General features: G+C 41.3%; 1 protein-coding gene across 2 annotated transcripts in view; it reads right to left on the bottom strand.

Annotated features, from left to right (window-relative positions):
• Positions 1-2623: 2623 nt before the first annotated feature.
• LOC139134955 (inactive histone-lysine N-methyltransferase 2E-like) overlaps positions 2624-16676 on the bottom strand; it is a 31075-nt gene continuing 17022 nt past the window's right edge. The window contains exons 11-23 of one of the 2 annotated variants that reach the window (XM_070702068.1): positions 16337-16574; positions 15559-15870; positions 15259-15359; positions 14745-14919; positions 13232-13438; positions 12359-12506; positions 11702-11991; positions 11420-11497; positions 9954-11264; positions 8915-9261; positions 8430-8686; positions 7887-7960; positions 2624-5106 (exon numbers count right to left, since the gene is read on the bottom strand). In XM_070702068.1, coding sequence (XP_070558169.1) covers positions 4585-5106; positions 7887-7960; positions 8430-8686; positions 8915-9261; positions 9954-11264; positions 11420-11497; positions 11702-11991; positions 12359-12506; positions 13232-13438; positions 14745-14919; positions 15259-15359; positions 15559-15870; positions 16337-16574 — 4060 coding nt within the window. In that variant the 3' untranslated portion in view covers positions 2624-4584. The remainder of the gene's footprint in view (positions 5107-7886; positions 7961-8429; positions 8687-8914; positions 9262-9953; positions 11265-11419; positions 11498-11701; positions 11992-12358; positions 12507-13231; positions 13439-14744; positions 14920-15258; positions 15360-15558; positions 15871-16336; positions 16575-16676) is intronic. The other variant, XM_070702069.1, reaches the window with a different exon arrangement.

The following is a 16676-nucleotide window of genomic DNA, read 5'->3' as shown; positions in this document are numbered from 1 at the left end:
AGTTTGTCCCAACAAATTCGACAGCACTGTCGCCTTTTAATTTGCATAGCAAAGTCATGTAGTCTTGCCTTTCTGTGTCCAGCTGGGTTTACTGTCTGAGTGTCGGTCATGTCACAGCGATCAACATCATGTCGTTCACCAAGTAATTTCATGTCCAAGGCTTTGCTAGTCCGTGTGGACTACCATTTCATGGGTTTTGGTAGCCCAAGGGAAAACAGTTGGTAGTCTGTGGAAGCGGGACTACCGCTAATTTCGAGCCCTGACGTGTAATACTTCAACCGTTAACTTGACCAAGCATGATACTCTAATCTTAACGCGACTTCCTTTTCCCCACAGCCTTTCCTGCAGATTGGTAACCTACCAAAGATTCTGAGAGAGAGAGAGAGAGAGAGAGAGAGAGAGAGAGAGAGAGAGAGAGAGAGAGAGAGAGAGAGAGAGAGAGAGAGAGAGAGAGAGAGAGAGAGAGTGTGTGTGTGTGTGTGTGTGTGTGTGTGTGTGTTCCTATCTTGCCCTTCCACTCGGGCATTCCATCAGGGATCGACGATTAGATTTTCCGAGACGGGGGATGCATTGAATGTTAAAATACAGAAAATGTAGAAAGTAAATTTGTTTCAAAAATTACGGTGTCGCTGCTGTCGCAAAAAATAATATTCCTTAAGCTTATACTTCTAACCACAGGGAGTCTAGTGACTGGTGTTGTCTTTGTTGACAAAATATATTTGCATTTATATGTTGTTGTCTACATTTTTATCCCCACAGCGTTGACATTCGAGTACAGGTATGAGAATACTGATTTTTCAGCTGCCTCCTCAAAAAGGCCTCCGCCAAACTATCGCGGCTTTCCCGCGCGTTTCCGTACATACATTACAAGGGACATCGATATGGGGACGACAAAAGTAATATAAATACAGACAAATGTCTTCAATTTTGCCAATCACAACACTAACAATTTGAGAGCTTATCTTATAAATAAAAAATGGCTCAAATACGCAAGCCATGCGAACTCTGGGAAAATATGAAAACTGAAGGGCATATCGATTGTCTTGTTGATCGACGTCGCACCTGTAAAATCTAATGACCCAGTTCGTACTTTCCTTCTGCAGTTCGGACGATTAGCATATCGCAGTCGTTGCAATAAATTACTCACCCAACCGATAATTTTCTTCCATGTCCCGTGGCCACACTGACTGTCCTGTGATGGCACGCCATCGCCATTTCAGGAAAACTTGCATCCAATCAGATTGCAGGAAACGATATTGTGAATCCTAATCTAGGTTGTCCGTCAACGCTATGGCGACAGTGACAGAATCAGACATGCACCTCCATCAAACCACAGACCGTAAAAGGAGACCACATCTGATACAAGACAACTTTATTTTTACTCATTTTTATTGGTTTTGTATATTATGTTCTTGTGATGGGAGATTGTGTTCAGAAATTTCCAACGTATGAGAACGACAAACAGTGTTTCCTTCGACACATGTAATCCCTTACGATATGTCGACAGTTTTGTACCGATTAGCAGAAAAGTCCAATATTGCATTTCGCTGGAAGGTAGGGTCTCACTCACGTCTGGCTACAGTCCTTCAAACGTATGTTGAAATCTTGCATTTTCATTGTCGGAGACGAATGATTGTGATGATTTAATACGATGCTTGCGATTATGAAATGATAATTGTTTCACAAATTGAACGAAACAAATGAAATCGGCCAGAATGACGTTTACGGGCAGTACGGTGTAAAGGATTCGTTTATATAGACTGCAATCGCAAGAAGAATGGAAAGTACACATCCTTTTTTAATACGCCCAAGAAAAGGCGCCATCTAGCGGCGGCTGTCGCAAAAATTCCGAACCTAACATCACCAGGGCGAGGTATGAGCACTGGTGGTTATGCATCTTGGTTCACAACTGAAGAGCTCTGGCAGTAAGAAACATTTCCATACATGTGCCACAACCATAGAGCTATACCATGTTTTGCTAAAATCTTTACAATGCAGCGCTTCTGCTGTTTACAGTTTTAGGCATAATAGCATTATTTCTCCTGAGACGGTCATACAAGTAAATGCTAGGTCCTTCGGTGAATCAATGTTTGGTATTACCAGCTAAGGTTATTTGGAGAGGCTGGTTGAATTCACCTATATTTCATTTTCAATTGCATAAAGTACACATCATTGGGTGTATCACTAAACAAGTGTAATGATTTGTTGTCATATTTTCACATGTATCCAAGTATTTAGTAACATTTTCATATACAGACTATAGGTACTTATGGAATACAGCTCTTCAAGTCATATACATCACAGACATGACTGATCAATATCTGACAGTAAAAAAAATAATTCTCTGCCAATTGTTCTACTCCGGAATAAAAAGGATGCGATGCATACGCCGTTCTACATACTCAGTACGCCCAAATAATCACGTGATGCCGGTACAAAACCACCCACATGTGTACTGAACGCGTATGGAAATACACGTACGTCTGTGCGCGTTTGCGCACATGGCTTTGTTTGTACCGTGGTCAATTCGAATTCCGGGTTTGGCCAATTGTCCACAAACAGTAATGATTGGCAGGGGGTGGGGGTTTGTCAGAGATACAGAGACACCATAAACACATTGAAGTAGATTTTGCCAGTCTGTCGACCATCTCTTTATTTTACACAAAATATCATCTCCACATTATGGTCTGCTGGGTGTAGTTTACAGGCGTCTTCAATTTTTACCAATGATGAATGAAAGCACAGATGAACACTGGGTACAACCAATAGCGACAAGTACGCAATAACTTTGTGTGCTAGGACATTCATAAACAATGCATAACAAATCCACTTGCAGTTAACATAGCGACGAACAAGATCCTAAATTGGAAAAAGTCTACAGAAAAAGGGGGGACCCATTCCTAGTGGTATTGACACGAAAACAAAATTCTCATAAAAGGAAAACAAAAACAGCAGAAAAAAAATGACGAGCCACATCAAAGGGTAGTGCATACACACACTAAAGGCAAGGCTGAGAATAGAACATATGATCTCGAAAATTACAGCAAAACAGAGAAACTCCCAGAAAGCTTTTCATGTGTCTTAGTGAGTACATCTGGCCGAGCATGCCTGGCAAAGTGGTTATCATATCAAAATTTAGACCTCTAAGACTTCTGTTCACAATATAATTGGATACAGGTTGGAAAGCTTTGTACAGGTCCATCAGCAGAGGAAATAAAGGAATAAAACACCTTTGGAAATATCTTTTGACAACTGAATACACTCTCCAGAGGTCGTTTTGTAAGAGACAAAGACTGAAAGGGTCTGAATTTAAAAGGAAGAAGAATTACCCTTTTTTCTCAATTCAAGGAAGCAAGCCAGAGAACAAGTCAATCATATATATACTTTTTTTTTAAATTGTTAAGGAAAAACTATGCAGAATAAATCTTTCTGTACACAGGCATTTACTGATAAAAATCTGAAATTTGTCCTCTACCTCTGATGCGGGCAATAGATATATAATTGATAAAAAAACTCTTGAGTAAGCCTATGTTTCTTGTCTCTCATCACTCTCTCTCGTTCTTGCTCTCAGAAACTCTCGCACTACTTAACTCTCACGACAACTTGACTATTTCTACTGTGGGTTTGTTTGACAAAGATGGGCCACCGACAGACTTTAAGCGGCATCTCTTTCAGGAGAATCCACAAGAGGAAACATTCTTGTCACAGATACCTGAAATGACAGTGAACATCTCTAGCCCTACAGAAGCAGACCAGATCATAAAAAAAAAGACAATCATCTCTGGCGCTTTCAATCTCTGGATATCTAACCTGATGTGTACCCGACTCGCATGGATTCCCTGGTTTTTAGGAAAAAGCAACATCAGGCAAAAAAACAAAACAAAACACAACCAAATAAAAATATATTGTAGTAATGAGAAGTTAGACAATTATAACCTGTAGATTACAGTTGAACGTTAGAGAAAAGTACAAGCAAATACAGAACTGGTTTACATATCCTCAATAAACAAAAGAAGTAAGAATGAAAATATAACGAGTAATCTTAAACTGGATAGGACCAGATTTTTTCCGTTTTTTTGAACTTTTTTTCTTTTAAAATAAAAATGATTTTATGAAGTTAAACATGTACAAGTACTATATAATAAACCGCTATATAGTCTTTTTTTGTGTGTATGTTACTAAATAAAGGGACAATTACAAACAAGTTGCCCGATACAAAATGAGAGGAAAGTATCTTACAACATGGTGCATATTATATACAAGTGAACACACTATCACTACACACTACTAAACTTAGATGACATACTAACAACAACCTAAATTATGCCTACATTATTTCACCAGTGCACTATTATGTTACATAAACTCCTCCTTCACTTATCTCCACTCTGTAATATTTGAATCTCTGTTTTTCTTTGCCTACAGGAACAATATCGATTGGAACAAGTTGTTAACACAGGCAGCATATTTACAGCAATGTCCAGCTGAGTTTGACCGACTATTAAATTCAATAATACCCCTAGTCATCAACTTTTAATGTCCTGCAACGACGGAGAACTTCTTCGGATGTTCTCTGTCAGTTTATCACTGTTGGTAAAATCCGTTACTCCTGGAGTAGGTATTGTAGTGTTGCTGCCCATACCCTGCATACTGCTGCTGTTGTGGTTGCTGCTGCGGCTGCTGGTACGGATGTTGTGCGGGAGCTGCAGCTGGCTGCGGTTGCTGTGTTGGTGGCCGCTGTGGTTGCTGCTGGTGTTGGTACTGTGGCGGCTGCTGCGGAGGAGGAAACGGCTGCTGGTAGGCAGCCTGCTGCTGGTATTGCTGGGGCGGCGCTGCAAAGTGCTGCTGTGTCTGCGGCTGAAGTTTTTGGTCCCCGTAGCCTTGTCCAAAGCCATTGTAATTATACTGCTGTTGCTGCTGCTGCTGCTGCTGTGGATACTGTTGTTGTGCTGGCTGCTGCTGAGGTGGCGGCGGCGGTTGCTGTTGAAGCTGTGGATACTGCTGAGGGTACTGGTAGGTTTGCTGTTGGTACGGCTGCTGTTGAAACTGTTGCGGTTGCCCAGATACCTCTTTTTGAACAGGTTGTTGAGGTGGTGGTGGGGGTGGCTGTTGAAGGAACAAGGACACAGTTGCTTTGAAAATTCTGTTGGTAGTATTCATGCCTGCAATTTGATAATGGCTGAGTAAAGTTTACAACTAACATGTTTTGAAAGCCCTTCGTGAAAAGCAACTTCTTGTGTCAGACAATATCACTATTGCTGTATGACATGCACCATATGGTAAACTACAAGATGACTTACAGGGTATTTTGTGATGCAGTACAACTAGTTCTGAGTGAAACTGTACTTCTCTATCGCACAGTTTGCACGTCTTTGATTTCCATAGCATTCTACGTTTGTTGACAGAAAATGTATTTTGGTCAATCTCATGACCAACGTGCTCTTTAACCCTTAAAGTGCCATAGACTTTCTATGCAATGCAACTGCCAGGCCAAGGACTTTTTGAACCAAACTTCTCAACATGTTATGCTTTTTTCAGACCGGTGCAGTTCATTTTTTGTGAAGAGAAGCCCTAAAAACCCATTATTATTTCCAAAGCTCAGGATATGAAGAAGCTCTCTATGACAATGAAAAGTTTCAATTTACACATTGAAGGTGTAAAATTGGGCTAAAATGCTCGTTTTTTGTTCAAAATTCACTGAAAATGATAAAAAGTTTCTAAAAATGTATAAAATTCATCAACGGCCTTCAAACTTGAATAAAATTTTCATGTTATCGAGAGACATGAATTCAGATACACGATTTCAGCATCATGTAACATCATACGTAAATAATAAATAAAAACAAACAAACAATTAGTGTCTTTCAAAATAATACAAATGCTTCCTGTGCAAATGCATCTCTACAAAAATACAAATAATATTTACATGCGTACATTAAATGTAGATTGACAACTACTGTCTATGGAGCATCGGAGATTGCATTGCCAAGCATTGTCGTTTACTTGTCTATTGTATTTGTTTGTTTGTTTGTTTGTATTTGTTTGCTTGTTTATATATTTTATTTCTTCTAGTGGAAATGATTTTCCAGAGAAAAATTCAGTGTACATATCCACTTTGTCATCAGTTTACTATCTATCATACGATTTCTTGTTAGTGTTATTTAAAATCTGTCTTCAAAGTTAGAAGAAATCAATTACAGTCTTGTTTGCCTGTAAACACAAACAATTAATTTGCATACACAGAGACAACAAGGTTCCATATTGTACATGGAGGGGTATCTATTGTGCAACACATGCACACAACTATAGGGCATATTCAACTGACTCTGTATAGTTTGAACCGCCAGTATAATTATAATGAAGAGTTGAAGACAAAAACACATTTCACTGACCTTTTTATCAATTAATTTTGGTGTTTGACCCAACTTACATTAGTTTAATTCACGTACACGTGTGTAACTACCTGTGGCTTATCGAATCACGGACTCGTACTACCATACATATAAGTCAATCCGTTCGCCAAGTTTGATCACGTATTTTGACAAGCACGCCACAAAATCCGCCACGAAATGGAAAGAAACCACTAAGTATCGAAAAAACGTTTCATGTCCGGTTTATTTCAGTTAAAAAAAATGCGTAACACGTAGGAAATGTCTCGCAATGTCAACAGTTCGGAACAACTACATTTCATTTACAAACCGGGTCGACTGTCATGGCCGTCTCGCTCCAGGACGGCCGGAGGTCAAATATCAACAGTTTAAAGGGGCTTTTTGGCAGTCCAACGCTTGAAAATCGACAAAATACACTTCAATTTAACCAAATCCTTACAAATTTCTCAATCTTGCATGTTTTGGACTTCAAAAACCCTAACCTCGGGTTCCATGTCGAGAGTTAGGCATCACACAGTGCCGCCATCTTGGCCGCCGATACGTTCGAAGTTCACTATCTCGATCGATTTGGTCAGCAAATCGCGTTATTTTTTCGTAAAATATTCTCAAAAAAACTGTAAAATCTATCATTTCTATCACCCAGAGGGCAGTAGCTTGGCATAATATCGTTGTCTTCCGTGTCTACGGCATGGTAAAGCTTTCAAAACGTACGTATGTGTTTCGTTCAATGCACTGTGGCCGTATCCGCGTATGGGTGAAACTGCAGACCTGATTAAATATATTCATGAAACCGCTGACCTCTTTTGAAGAAAGTTTGCATAAATTACTGGAATTTTCGATTGTTAGGCTGCATGATGTCATTATTTTAGTCCTTATATGGTACTAAACTGGGTTCAAAGGGTCAGGAATACCCTCCTTCTGGCTGAGTTCGGCAATGCATAGCTAAGTTAGGCATAATTATAGACGCAACCACTGTCGGTTTATATACCGACGTGGCGCTGAGAGCGAGAATGCCGTGTCGGTTTATAAACCGACGTGGCACTTTAAGGGTTAACCCTTATGCTGCCAAGTTCATATACCACTATCAGGTCATGTAGCTTATAACCAGTGAGGTATAACAAGTCCTTTATGTTGCATTATGACATAAACTTGAGCATGTGAAGGTCCCCTGAATATATAGATATTGCAAATCTGATTTTTACTGACAAAACCTGTATAACCTATCACACCAAAGCAGGTGAAAATATGTATAGATTTGGCACGATACTGCTTTTTACTGACTCGACAGATGGGGAAGTGATACTGCCTGGCAGGATTACGGTTAACGGCATCTCATAAAATCGCAACTGATTGTGACAGTGTGATTGGTCACCCCTGAAACCAGGAAGTTACACAGGTCGTTAACCTAATAAACAGTGATTACCCATGAAAATTGACTCAGGAAGGGTTCACCCTGTGGTTTCCCACAATTCCTGTTTCTACGGATATGAAACATACCTGCTGGAAATGTGCTGATCGCATTGGCTGCTGTTTACTGTTAGATGTCACCATTGAATCAACTACAATATCACCTATAAGTAAGGACAGAAGAAGACAGGATTTTTGAAATTTGTATTAACCTACATGAAACTAACTCACTGTCAACTGGTTATAGGCTTTTGAAAACGAGTTTGATATCTGTTTGAACAAATGGCGTTTTCAAATTTGAAATATCCTAACAACAGGTTTTACCTTTTCTCTTGACAACATACTATGTTACTGACAAGATGGGCAGTTTTCAGAATAATAGCAGTAACAGGAAATGTCTGTAACAAACATAAATAAATGCGCTGTATGATCACACCAATATGCTATACTTTGCACAGATGAAGTTCTTGCCTGAGCTCTGCTAAGTAAAAAGTTATCACCTGGCTTTTATTATTTCAATCAGAACTTCCCAGTACAATGTTATCTACTCACAAACTGCTCCTTTGAAAAACCAAACCCTGGTTACACCATAAAACAATTTGAAACCCATGAAATGACAAGCTGGTTACTAACCTTGCATTCTATCTGGTCCATTCCTGGGCGGCGGAGGAGGGGGCATATGCAGCTTCAATCCCATGTGGGGCCGTTTTACTTTACTTGGGGGCGGGGGAGGTGGTAGAGGAGACCCAGGTCTTTTCATTGGTGACTGCACATGTTCCTCCTTTGATCTGATCCCGCCGGAATCCCGTCTTTCCCTTTCCCTGATGTTGCTGTCTAGATCTCTCCTGACCTTGTCTAATGGGTCCTCTTTGCTCTTCTCTGATGCTTTCCTGAAAGGAAGAAATGGTAGTCAAGTACCTGTACCTGGATTTCTTCCTCTCACCTATGTGGGCATGTACCACATGAACACAATTTTTCTCTCTTTGTTTTCTTCACAACAATGGGCAAATTTGTGAAGATCTCAATTTAAATGAAGAGCTGAGAACTTGACAACAAGTGCACATGTATAAATAAAATTACACACAACACACATGCATTGTTGTAAAATGACAACTTACCACTGAGCTTCAAGCTCGTCTCTCTTTTCTTTTGGTTTCAAGAGCAGAGAACTGATCAGTGGCGACTTCAAGGGTGACTTCATTTTCTTGATGGGCAATACCGTGGATGCTTTGCCGTTGACAGTCTCCTCCAACGGGTTGGTTGGATTGAATAGCGGCAGAGGAGCCAGCGTCGGTAGTGGGCTTGGCAGGGATTTGTTTGGTGGATTCTCAGAGAAAGATTTACCAGACGTGGTGGTGACAGAGGTCGGGGTGGTCGGTCTGCTTGTCGGGGAGCTGCTTGTTGAACTGGATGGTTGTACCTGCGATTTCTCCTTCCGACGCTTTCTGTACTCTAACAATGTCACCTGGAAGAGGAATTAGAGTTCAAGTCCTTTACTTCTTATCTTTTTGAAAGCTGCTGACCTTTCAGGAGGAATGTTACACAGATACTCTTTACTGTGATTTGGATAAGTCATGGGCACCTAAGCACGTATTTGATTTTGGAAATGCAACATCTTCTCCTCTCCCTGACATGATTATATTGACATACCACAGTGAACCCCAGGGAAAGTGGCGCCCCTCGTACCTTGTAACAGCTGCAGATCATCCATAGAACCCCTGCTCTTAGTTGTAGAGAAGTAAAGTATTTACTGACCGATAAACATTGTTGCAAATAAAATATTTTTGAATTCCCTTTATCCAAGGAACACATTTGCTGCAATCTGTGAGCTGATGATATCAATACAGAGTTTGAAGTGAGGGTCAATAACAAGCCACAAAACATTACATACACTGATGGTGAAGTCATTGTTAAAGAAATATTTTCATATCACATCTTTCAGCTTGTTAACATGCACTGTAAAGGGTGAATGCATGTCTTGTTGGTTACTTCCATCAACAGCAGGTAGATACCTGATACATGCTGGATCGGGGGAGTAACCCTTTACTTTCCCAAAGATTTGGCCCAGGAATGCCAATACATTTAGGCAGCCAGGAATTTGACTACTTTGGTAACTGCGTTCAGAAGGCTTCATAGAAGGCTTAACAAGTGACGTACCTTTCGCTTCACTGGTGTTGTTGGAGCGCTACTCACAGTAGCAGACCCCGCTGATGGTAAACTTGTGGAAGGTAACGATGTAGACACAGAAGAGGCCACTGTCGTTACTGTCGTTGAAGAAACCATTGGCGGCGGTGACGTGGATGCTGATGATGAAGACGATGACAATATTGATGTCACACTTTCACTGTTTGTACTGCTGGCCACACTCTGTGAATTCAACACTGGGCTACTTGTACTTACAGACGCCGATGCATTTGAAACACACACAGGCTTACTGTCAATGCAACTGTTTGTCACCAGCATATCACTGTCTTGTATGTCTGCCTTGTTCTCTGCCTGGGTTGGCGCAGGTTCTGTTGTTGAACTTATGGCTGGTGTATCTGATGGGCCGCTTTTCATTGCTGTCGTTGTAGTGGCTGCCGTTACCTGGCCTTTGCTTGGCCCAGCTGTGAAGGTATTCCTCGGGCCTGACGGCAGGAAAAGCTTCCTGGGTGATGTAAATGAAGTATACAAACCAGATTCATATTTCACATTATCGTCGGCAAATGGGTTATGATATGGGCGCATACCGTAATGTGTCCTGTTATCAGCTGGGCCTGAGTTCCTACGGCTCCTGTACGCACTAGAAAACACATCCATATATCTTGGTTCTCTTGTCCTTGACGAAACATTAAAACTGCCCTTGTTTTGGTCAAACGTTTGCCAATCAGACCTTGGTGAATTACTCTGAGGTAACTTCACTTCAGTTTTGACTTGGTTAGCGTCCAGGCCACACTTTGCAGATCCATCCGCACTGTTCTGCAGACACTGCTGCAAGTCATTTTCACTGGAGCTGCTCAAGCGAGCCCCCGTTATTAAATTTTGCACATGAGACACAGACACAGACGTCCTGATGTCTGTCTGCAGGGAGACTTTACTTTCCCTCCCTGCTTCCGATGTTCGGTTTGCTTCACTGAAGTTCGAGCCACTCTCCACTGGAGCGGCAACATCTCGTTTGCTCGAGTCCAAAACAATTGGCTCCGATTGAAAGTGTTTGTGTATGTGGTCCGTCGATGTGGAGACATGGCTCTCCACGATCAGACTTGGTTGAGACACAACAGTTTCATAAGCCACACTGACTTCCATATGGGAGTTCACATTTGTACAGTTTCTGTCTCCAGCGGAAGTCTCCGTTAATATTTCAGATTTGGAACTGTCCACTGAATCAAAAGATTGTCCAGTGCAAACACTTGGCGTCACAGGTGACAGCTTGCAATCAGTCGGTGTGCCTGAAAATCCACTGTCTGCCGAGATCTGCTTGGCCAGCTCCTGTGAATTTGGAACAAAGGTGAACATCAGTCACAACTGTGTCCAGTTTAGAGATGTCAAAATACAGAGAAGAACAGAAATCACTCAGAGAATAGGCAATAGCACCAAACTTGACGACATGGAGACACATAAAAAAAAGATTCTGCACTGCTAACCTTTTTAAAAGATGGAGGAAATGGAAATGGAGTCTGGTTCTTGCCGACTTCTGGCGTAGTGTCTGGTGAGGATATAGGCTACACACAAAACAAGAAACAAAAACGGCAGTATGTAAGCATATTGACTAAGGGTATAGACATACAAGTAAAGTAATGAACATAGAAACTAACAAGCAGATGAAGGAAGGCAGGGACTTTCTCTACTGTTTTTTTTTTCAACTAGCAGGGTCGTAAACATCAATTTGGCTCATCAATGATACCCACCAACACCTCAGTGCCTACCTCATATCTGCAGATGTCTGTGACCGGCGTCACTGGCGTTATCGGTGACAACATCGGTTTGTAACCGTTCTTCGACGACTCCTCCAATGACACTTTGGACCTGGGTGACGGGGTCCTCAACATGCTATCCACCTGGCTTGAGGATACCAGTGGCGGTGGTGGGGTGCTGGCCGGCGGCGGCGGCTGCAGTTGGGCTTGTGGAGCTGCTGTTGTGGTAACAGTCACTGTGGTGACACTCTCCTCAGATATTGACGCTCGAAGTCTGCGTTTTTTCAGTGGGGTCATGAAATCTGTCACAAGAAAATTTATACTGTCACGTCAATGAACTAGTTCATGTAATCAAAACTGCACATGTGCGTTCCTTCAAGAGTAAAACAAGTGATAAATATGAAAACATTCACCCCATATGAAAATCTTGATGATGTCTTCACAGCATGGAGTTCTAATTCTACTTTGGTTTTTAGGAAGAGCCAGTTTTCTTCTCTCATCATCATCCGATCGTCAATTTTTTTGAGTAAAGTTAACCCTTACACCATCATGGTTTGGCCTTAACTTTTTGTATCAGTGGTGACTGTGGATCTGTTTATAGGGAATGGGGGTGGACAGTTTAAAACTTCAATACAGGAATGAAAGGTTTGAATGTGAATAAAGGCTCACCATTGACAGATGAGCCACTGGGAGATATGGCAGGACTATTGGCAGTGGGACTAATTGCGCCATTACACACAGGGGATAGATGTTCACCACTTCCAGCTTTGCTTGTTGTTGTTGTGCTGGTTTCACTCATGGCCTGCCTCAACCAACGCTGTAAACATAAAACAGTGATAGCATGAGATATGCATACGACTTCCATAAAGAGTATTGGCCGGTTGGAGCCAACATGCACTGTTTACACGATTACGCAGGCTGTCGTCATATTTTCACATCAAAGATAGCAGACTTTACAGGATGTTATTCAAGGCAACTTTGGGTGCAATGACACACAGTGCATGTGACTACATCACCCTGGCAGTATCTAATGTAATGCAGGTGTAATGACATATCTACATGTTGAGCGCTGCAGTAAAGAAATATAGGCATGCAGAATGTTTTTCTCGAAAGTACAAAACACCAGTATGTACAGTGGAAACGTGCATATCTTTGTTCCACTCTACAGTATATGATTCTCCCTAATCTGAACAGACCTTGACAATTGTACAACCTTTATTCAGAAAACCGCAAGGACCCTGTCTCTTGGCTAAGCACTGTCATACAGTACCACAGTCCTTGAAAATTGGCCACAAAACTCTGATGTGAAACCAACATAAAGACCTTGACAACTGTATCAGCTCTGTTACAAAACTAAACACAGACAACAATGTCAGGATAGCTTCTACTTTATGATGCTTGCAACCCTTTCATTGGTTGCCATGTTCTATAAAAAAAGCATGACCTTGACAGTGAAAGTACGCACTCATTCTGATATTGTTCAGACCACACATACTGGCTGAGCCCCTTCCTTTGTGTAGTGTGATCGATTTGACAGCTTACCTTCTTTGCTGATCCCATGATCTTTGCCCCTGCTCCAGCATCAAAACTTTTCTCCAGCGCATTGGTCACTGCAGTTCGTAGTACAGGGGTAGCTGGGCAGGAGGTGGCCGTCGTGACTTGCAGATCTACAGCTTCCGTTTTGATAGTTAACGGTTTGTTAGCAGAAGCCTCCTGTGCCTTATCATTCAACCATTCGTTGATCAAAAACTGTAAGCAAACCACAATTTTACAGTGATCAATTCTCTAGTTTTATTGACACCGCAACTTACTGTGAAATCCAAGCTTAGGGACTGGCATAAAAACACTTCTACAAACTATAAACTGAGACATATTTTTGAACACCTGATGATATTTGGGCATTAAAAATAAATTACATTTAAGAGAAAAGGAAAAACTGCAACAAGCACATCGGTCATTCTGAACTAATGTACCATCAACATAATACATAACAATTTTAACTTCTCACTAGATTACAATTTCTTAACCTAAATTGTAAGGGTTTTATTACAACAAGAATATGTAAAAAGACAACCCTGATCTACCTTTTTCCTATGATAGCCTGAATAAACCAAATAATGAGTTAGAATCTGTCTCCTAATGATACTAAGGTCTGTGTACACATCTTTACTTTGCTGGTTTGTCCCGCTATCTGTAAGGGCAACCCTATACACTCCATTAGCTGGTGACTTTTCCTTCCTACTCTCACTGAAACTGACCTATGGAATTGAATTAACAGTTGACAATCATTCCTGGGTGCTTTAAATGGTGTGAGCGACAGAAAGTATCTCTCCATCTATACGTACACTTGACAGTCACTAAGTATGACGCTATATTATTTAGCCGACATTTTAAAAAAGAAAACACTGAGATAGGCATGAGATATTCAATTCAGGCATGTTCACAAAAAGTTAGTCACCTGCCTGTGAAATGACCACTGGATCGGTTTTCAAAAGTTGATTCTTTTAGCTACTTCACTGATTAATTAATGAATGAATGAAAGGAATGTTGATAGGTGGGAGCAATATCTAGGTGATTGTTTGTTTCACTATTTTGTTGCAACCATGCTGAGTATCAACCTCCGCATGCACATAGCAAACACATCAATACATGAATAGCCAATGAAGGCTGGGCTGTTGATCACTGACAGTATGAGGACAGATGATGGTTTTCATTAAGTGAGTGATGGATATCAGGCCATAAAACTTCTTGTGTACTCTCAAGGCACTCATTCCTTCTCACTTATCTATAACTGAGATCAGCAAAAATGTAAATTTCTATTCTTGGTAACAAACGCAGGGCAAAACATGCAATAAAATATTTATGCCGAGATGCTGGCTTGCAAATTTATCGTGTTCAGTACACTTGCAAAGACTACAGCTCAGACACGAAAATTTTTTCCACTTTTTACATTATTCATATTGCCCATTCCTAAATTGGTGGCAATGCTTCGAGAAAATCATGCGAGGGCGCTCTGCGTGCCCTGACACTTGCTATATGGTATTACTGCCCTCACCTTTTTCGTTTTGGGAAACCTGAAACTTTTGGTCGAGGGTACTGGTGATGTAAGACCTGAATTAGAGTTGTCGCTGAAGCTTGTAATGGCAGCTGAGGTAACGGGTGTTGTACAGACTGTAACTTCTGGAGACGACGGCTCTGCGTTTGAAGACGCTGTGCTGTTCACACGACGCCTTTGAAAATCAAGACAGATAACACAACTTGAGTACACAGAAGGCAAATCGTTGTAACATTTGATGTGTCAGCTGGAGACACGAAAAATGTACAAACTGGAATATCAATAATTGAATATATCAATGCATGTTAATTTTTCTAAAGTAGCCACAGAAAACACAGACTTGGCAGACGCTGTGTTAGATCCTTCACAGCATTTGTCCTCAATGTATTGCTCCTCTCACAACAAAACTTGTATGACACAACTGAGCCTGACAACCTCTCCCAATTACAACCATCTGCATAATATATTTTGCACTGTCTGAGCTTTATTCAAATTACAGTGAGGTTTCTCTCACCTTTTGGCCGACCTCTTTCTGGAATTCCTGCATTTGGCTCTCGGTTTCGGCGGATGGGTTACAGGTAACACTGGTTGACTTTCTCCCTCTGTGGTACCGTTCTGAAATTTAATGACGATACAGATTAGGCTTACAGCCACTCGAAAACAAGAGTTTCATAATTCATCCCCTGCCACCTAACCCCTCTCGCTGAGCATTACACACTCTGTTCAAAGAATGTCATGAAAAATTTTACTACTGTAGGTGACCAAGGTGCAGGAAAATTGAATATTTTGATGATTGTAATGCCATAAATCAGACCTGTTCAAGTTCCTGTCCATCTTCCTTGGAGCCTTCGGGTGTACCCTGTTCTGCCTTGGCAGCTTTGGCATTAGCTATCCTCTCTAGAGCTTGCTGTCGCCTTTTCTGAGTCCTCTCCATCTTCTTGAAGGCCTCCATGATGGCGTGCATCTTCCTCTCTTCCCTGGTCATCTTCTTCAGCTTCTCTTGATCCTGCTCCTCCTGTTCTTTCTCTGGTTCCGGCATTTTCTGCTCCTTGGTGGCTTCATTCTCCGGCTGTTGATTGTCGACTGCTTGGCTGCTTTCCACTGGTTCAGGGTTGCTCTGGGAAGTCTGTAAGACATTGTCAGAAAAAAGAACTTACTCAACTTTGTACAGAGCTAACTTCCCCACTTTTCAACCTCATTACACCTTTCTAGTACAGTAATGTCAAATCAAAAACTGGTTTTTTTTCACCTGAGTAAATTTTTTGTAGATTGTACATGTCGTTTTTGGATAATCTGTTGACCAAGTGCCATTACCTCATCAAAACTGTAATATGTTTAAATTCATAGCACTTGATGCATGTGACACTGAAATATGGTAGTCTGACACACCTTTTTCTTTCATGGCCCACATCCTGTAAAACGTGCACTTCACTATTTGGAATGTTTTACTTTTAGTGTGACATCAACTGAGAGTATCTATTCGCAATCACTCAGCTAAATCGCTGTCAGTGGACATGGTGTCCACACACAGAAATGACTTGGGATGCAGCCACAGAGACAGTGATCTACAAGGGCTCACGTTCGATTCTTACCTGGTTACTGTGATTTGAAATTGACACCCTGAGAGGGGAGACCTTTCTGTTTTTACAGGTCGCCGAGCCAGCAGCATTAGTAGAACTGGAAAGGTCTTCCTCACCTCGGAGTATGTGGTTGTTCTTGTGAGGATTCGTTGACTTCTCACTCTCTTGTGAGTTCTCCTGGAAACATTTGTTGTTGTGCTCCACAACGGGGCAGCTCTTCTGCAGGCAGGCACAGTCAACCAGGTAGCCACTGTAAAAAAAACACATATCCCACACAATTATCATCAACTGTGATACTGAGGGAAAAAAATCAAAACTTTGTTCTACACTGTGGAATCTTATGTAGCAACAA

Source organism: Ptychodera flava, chromosome 6, assembly GCF_041260155.1.
Source record: "Ptychodera flava strain L36383 chromosome 6, AS_Pfla_20210202, whole genome shotgun sequence".
Taxonomy (NCBI): Eukaryota; Metazoa; Hemichordata; class Enteropneusta; family Ptychoderidae; genus Ptychodera; species Ptychodera flava.
This window is presented reverse-complemented; position numbering and strand designations above follow the sequence as displayed.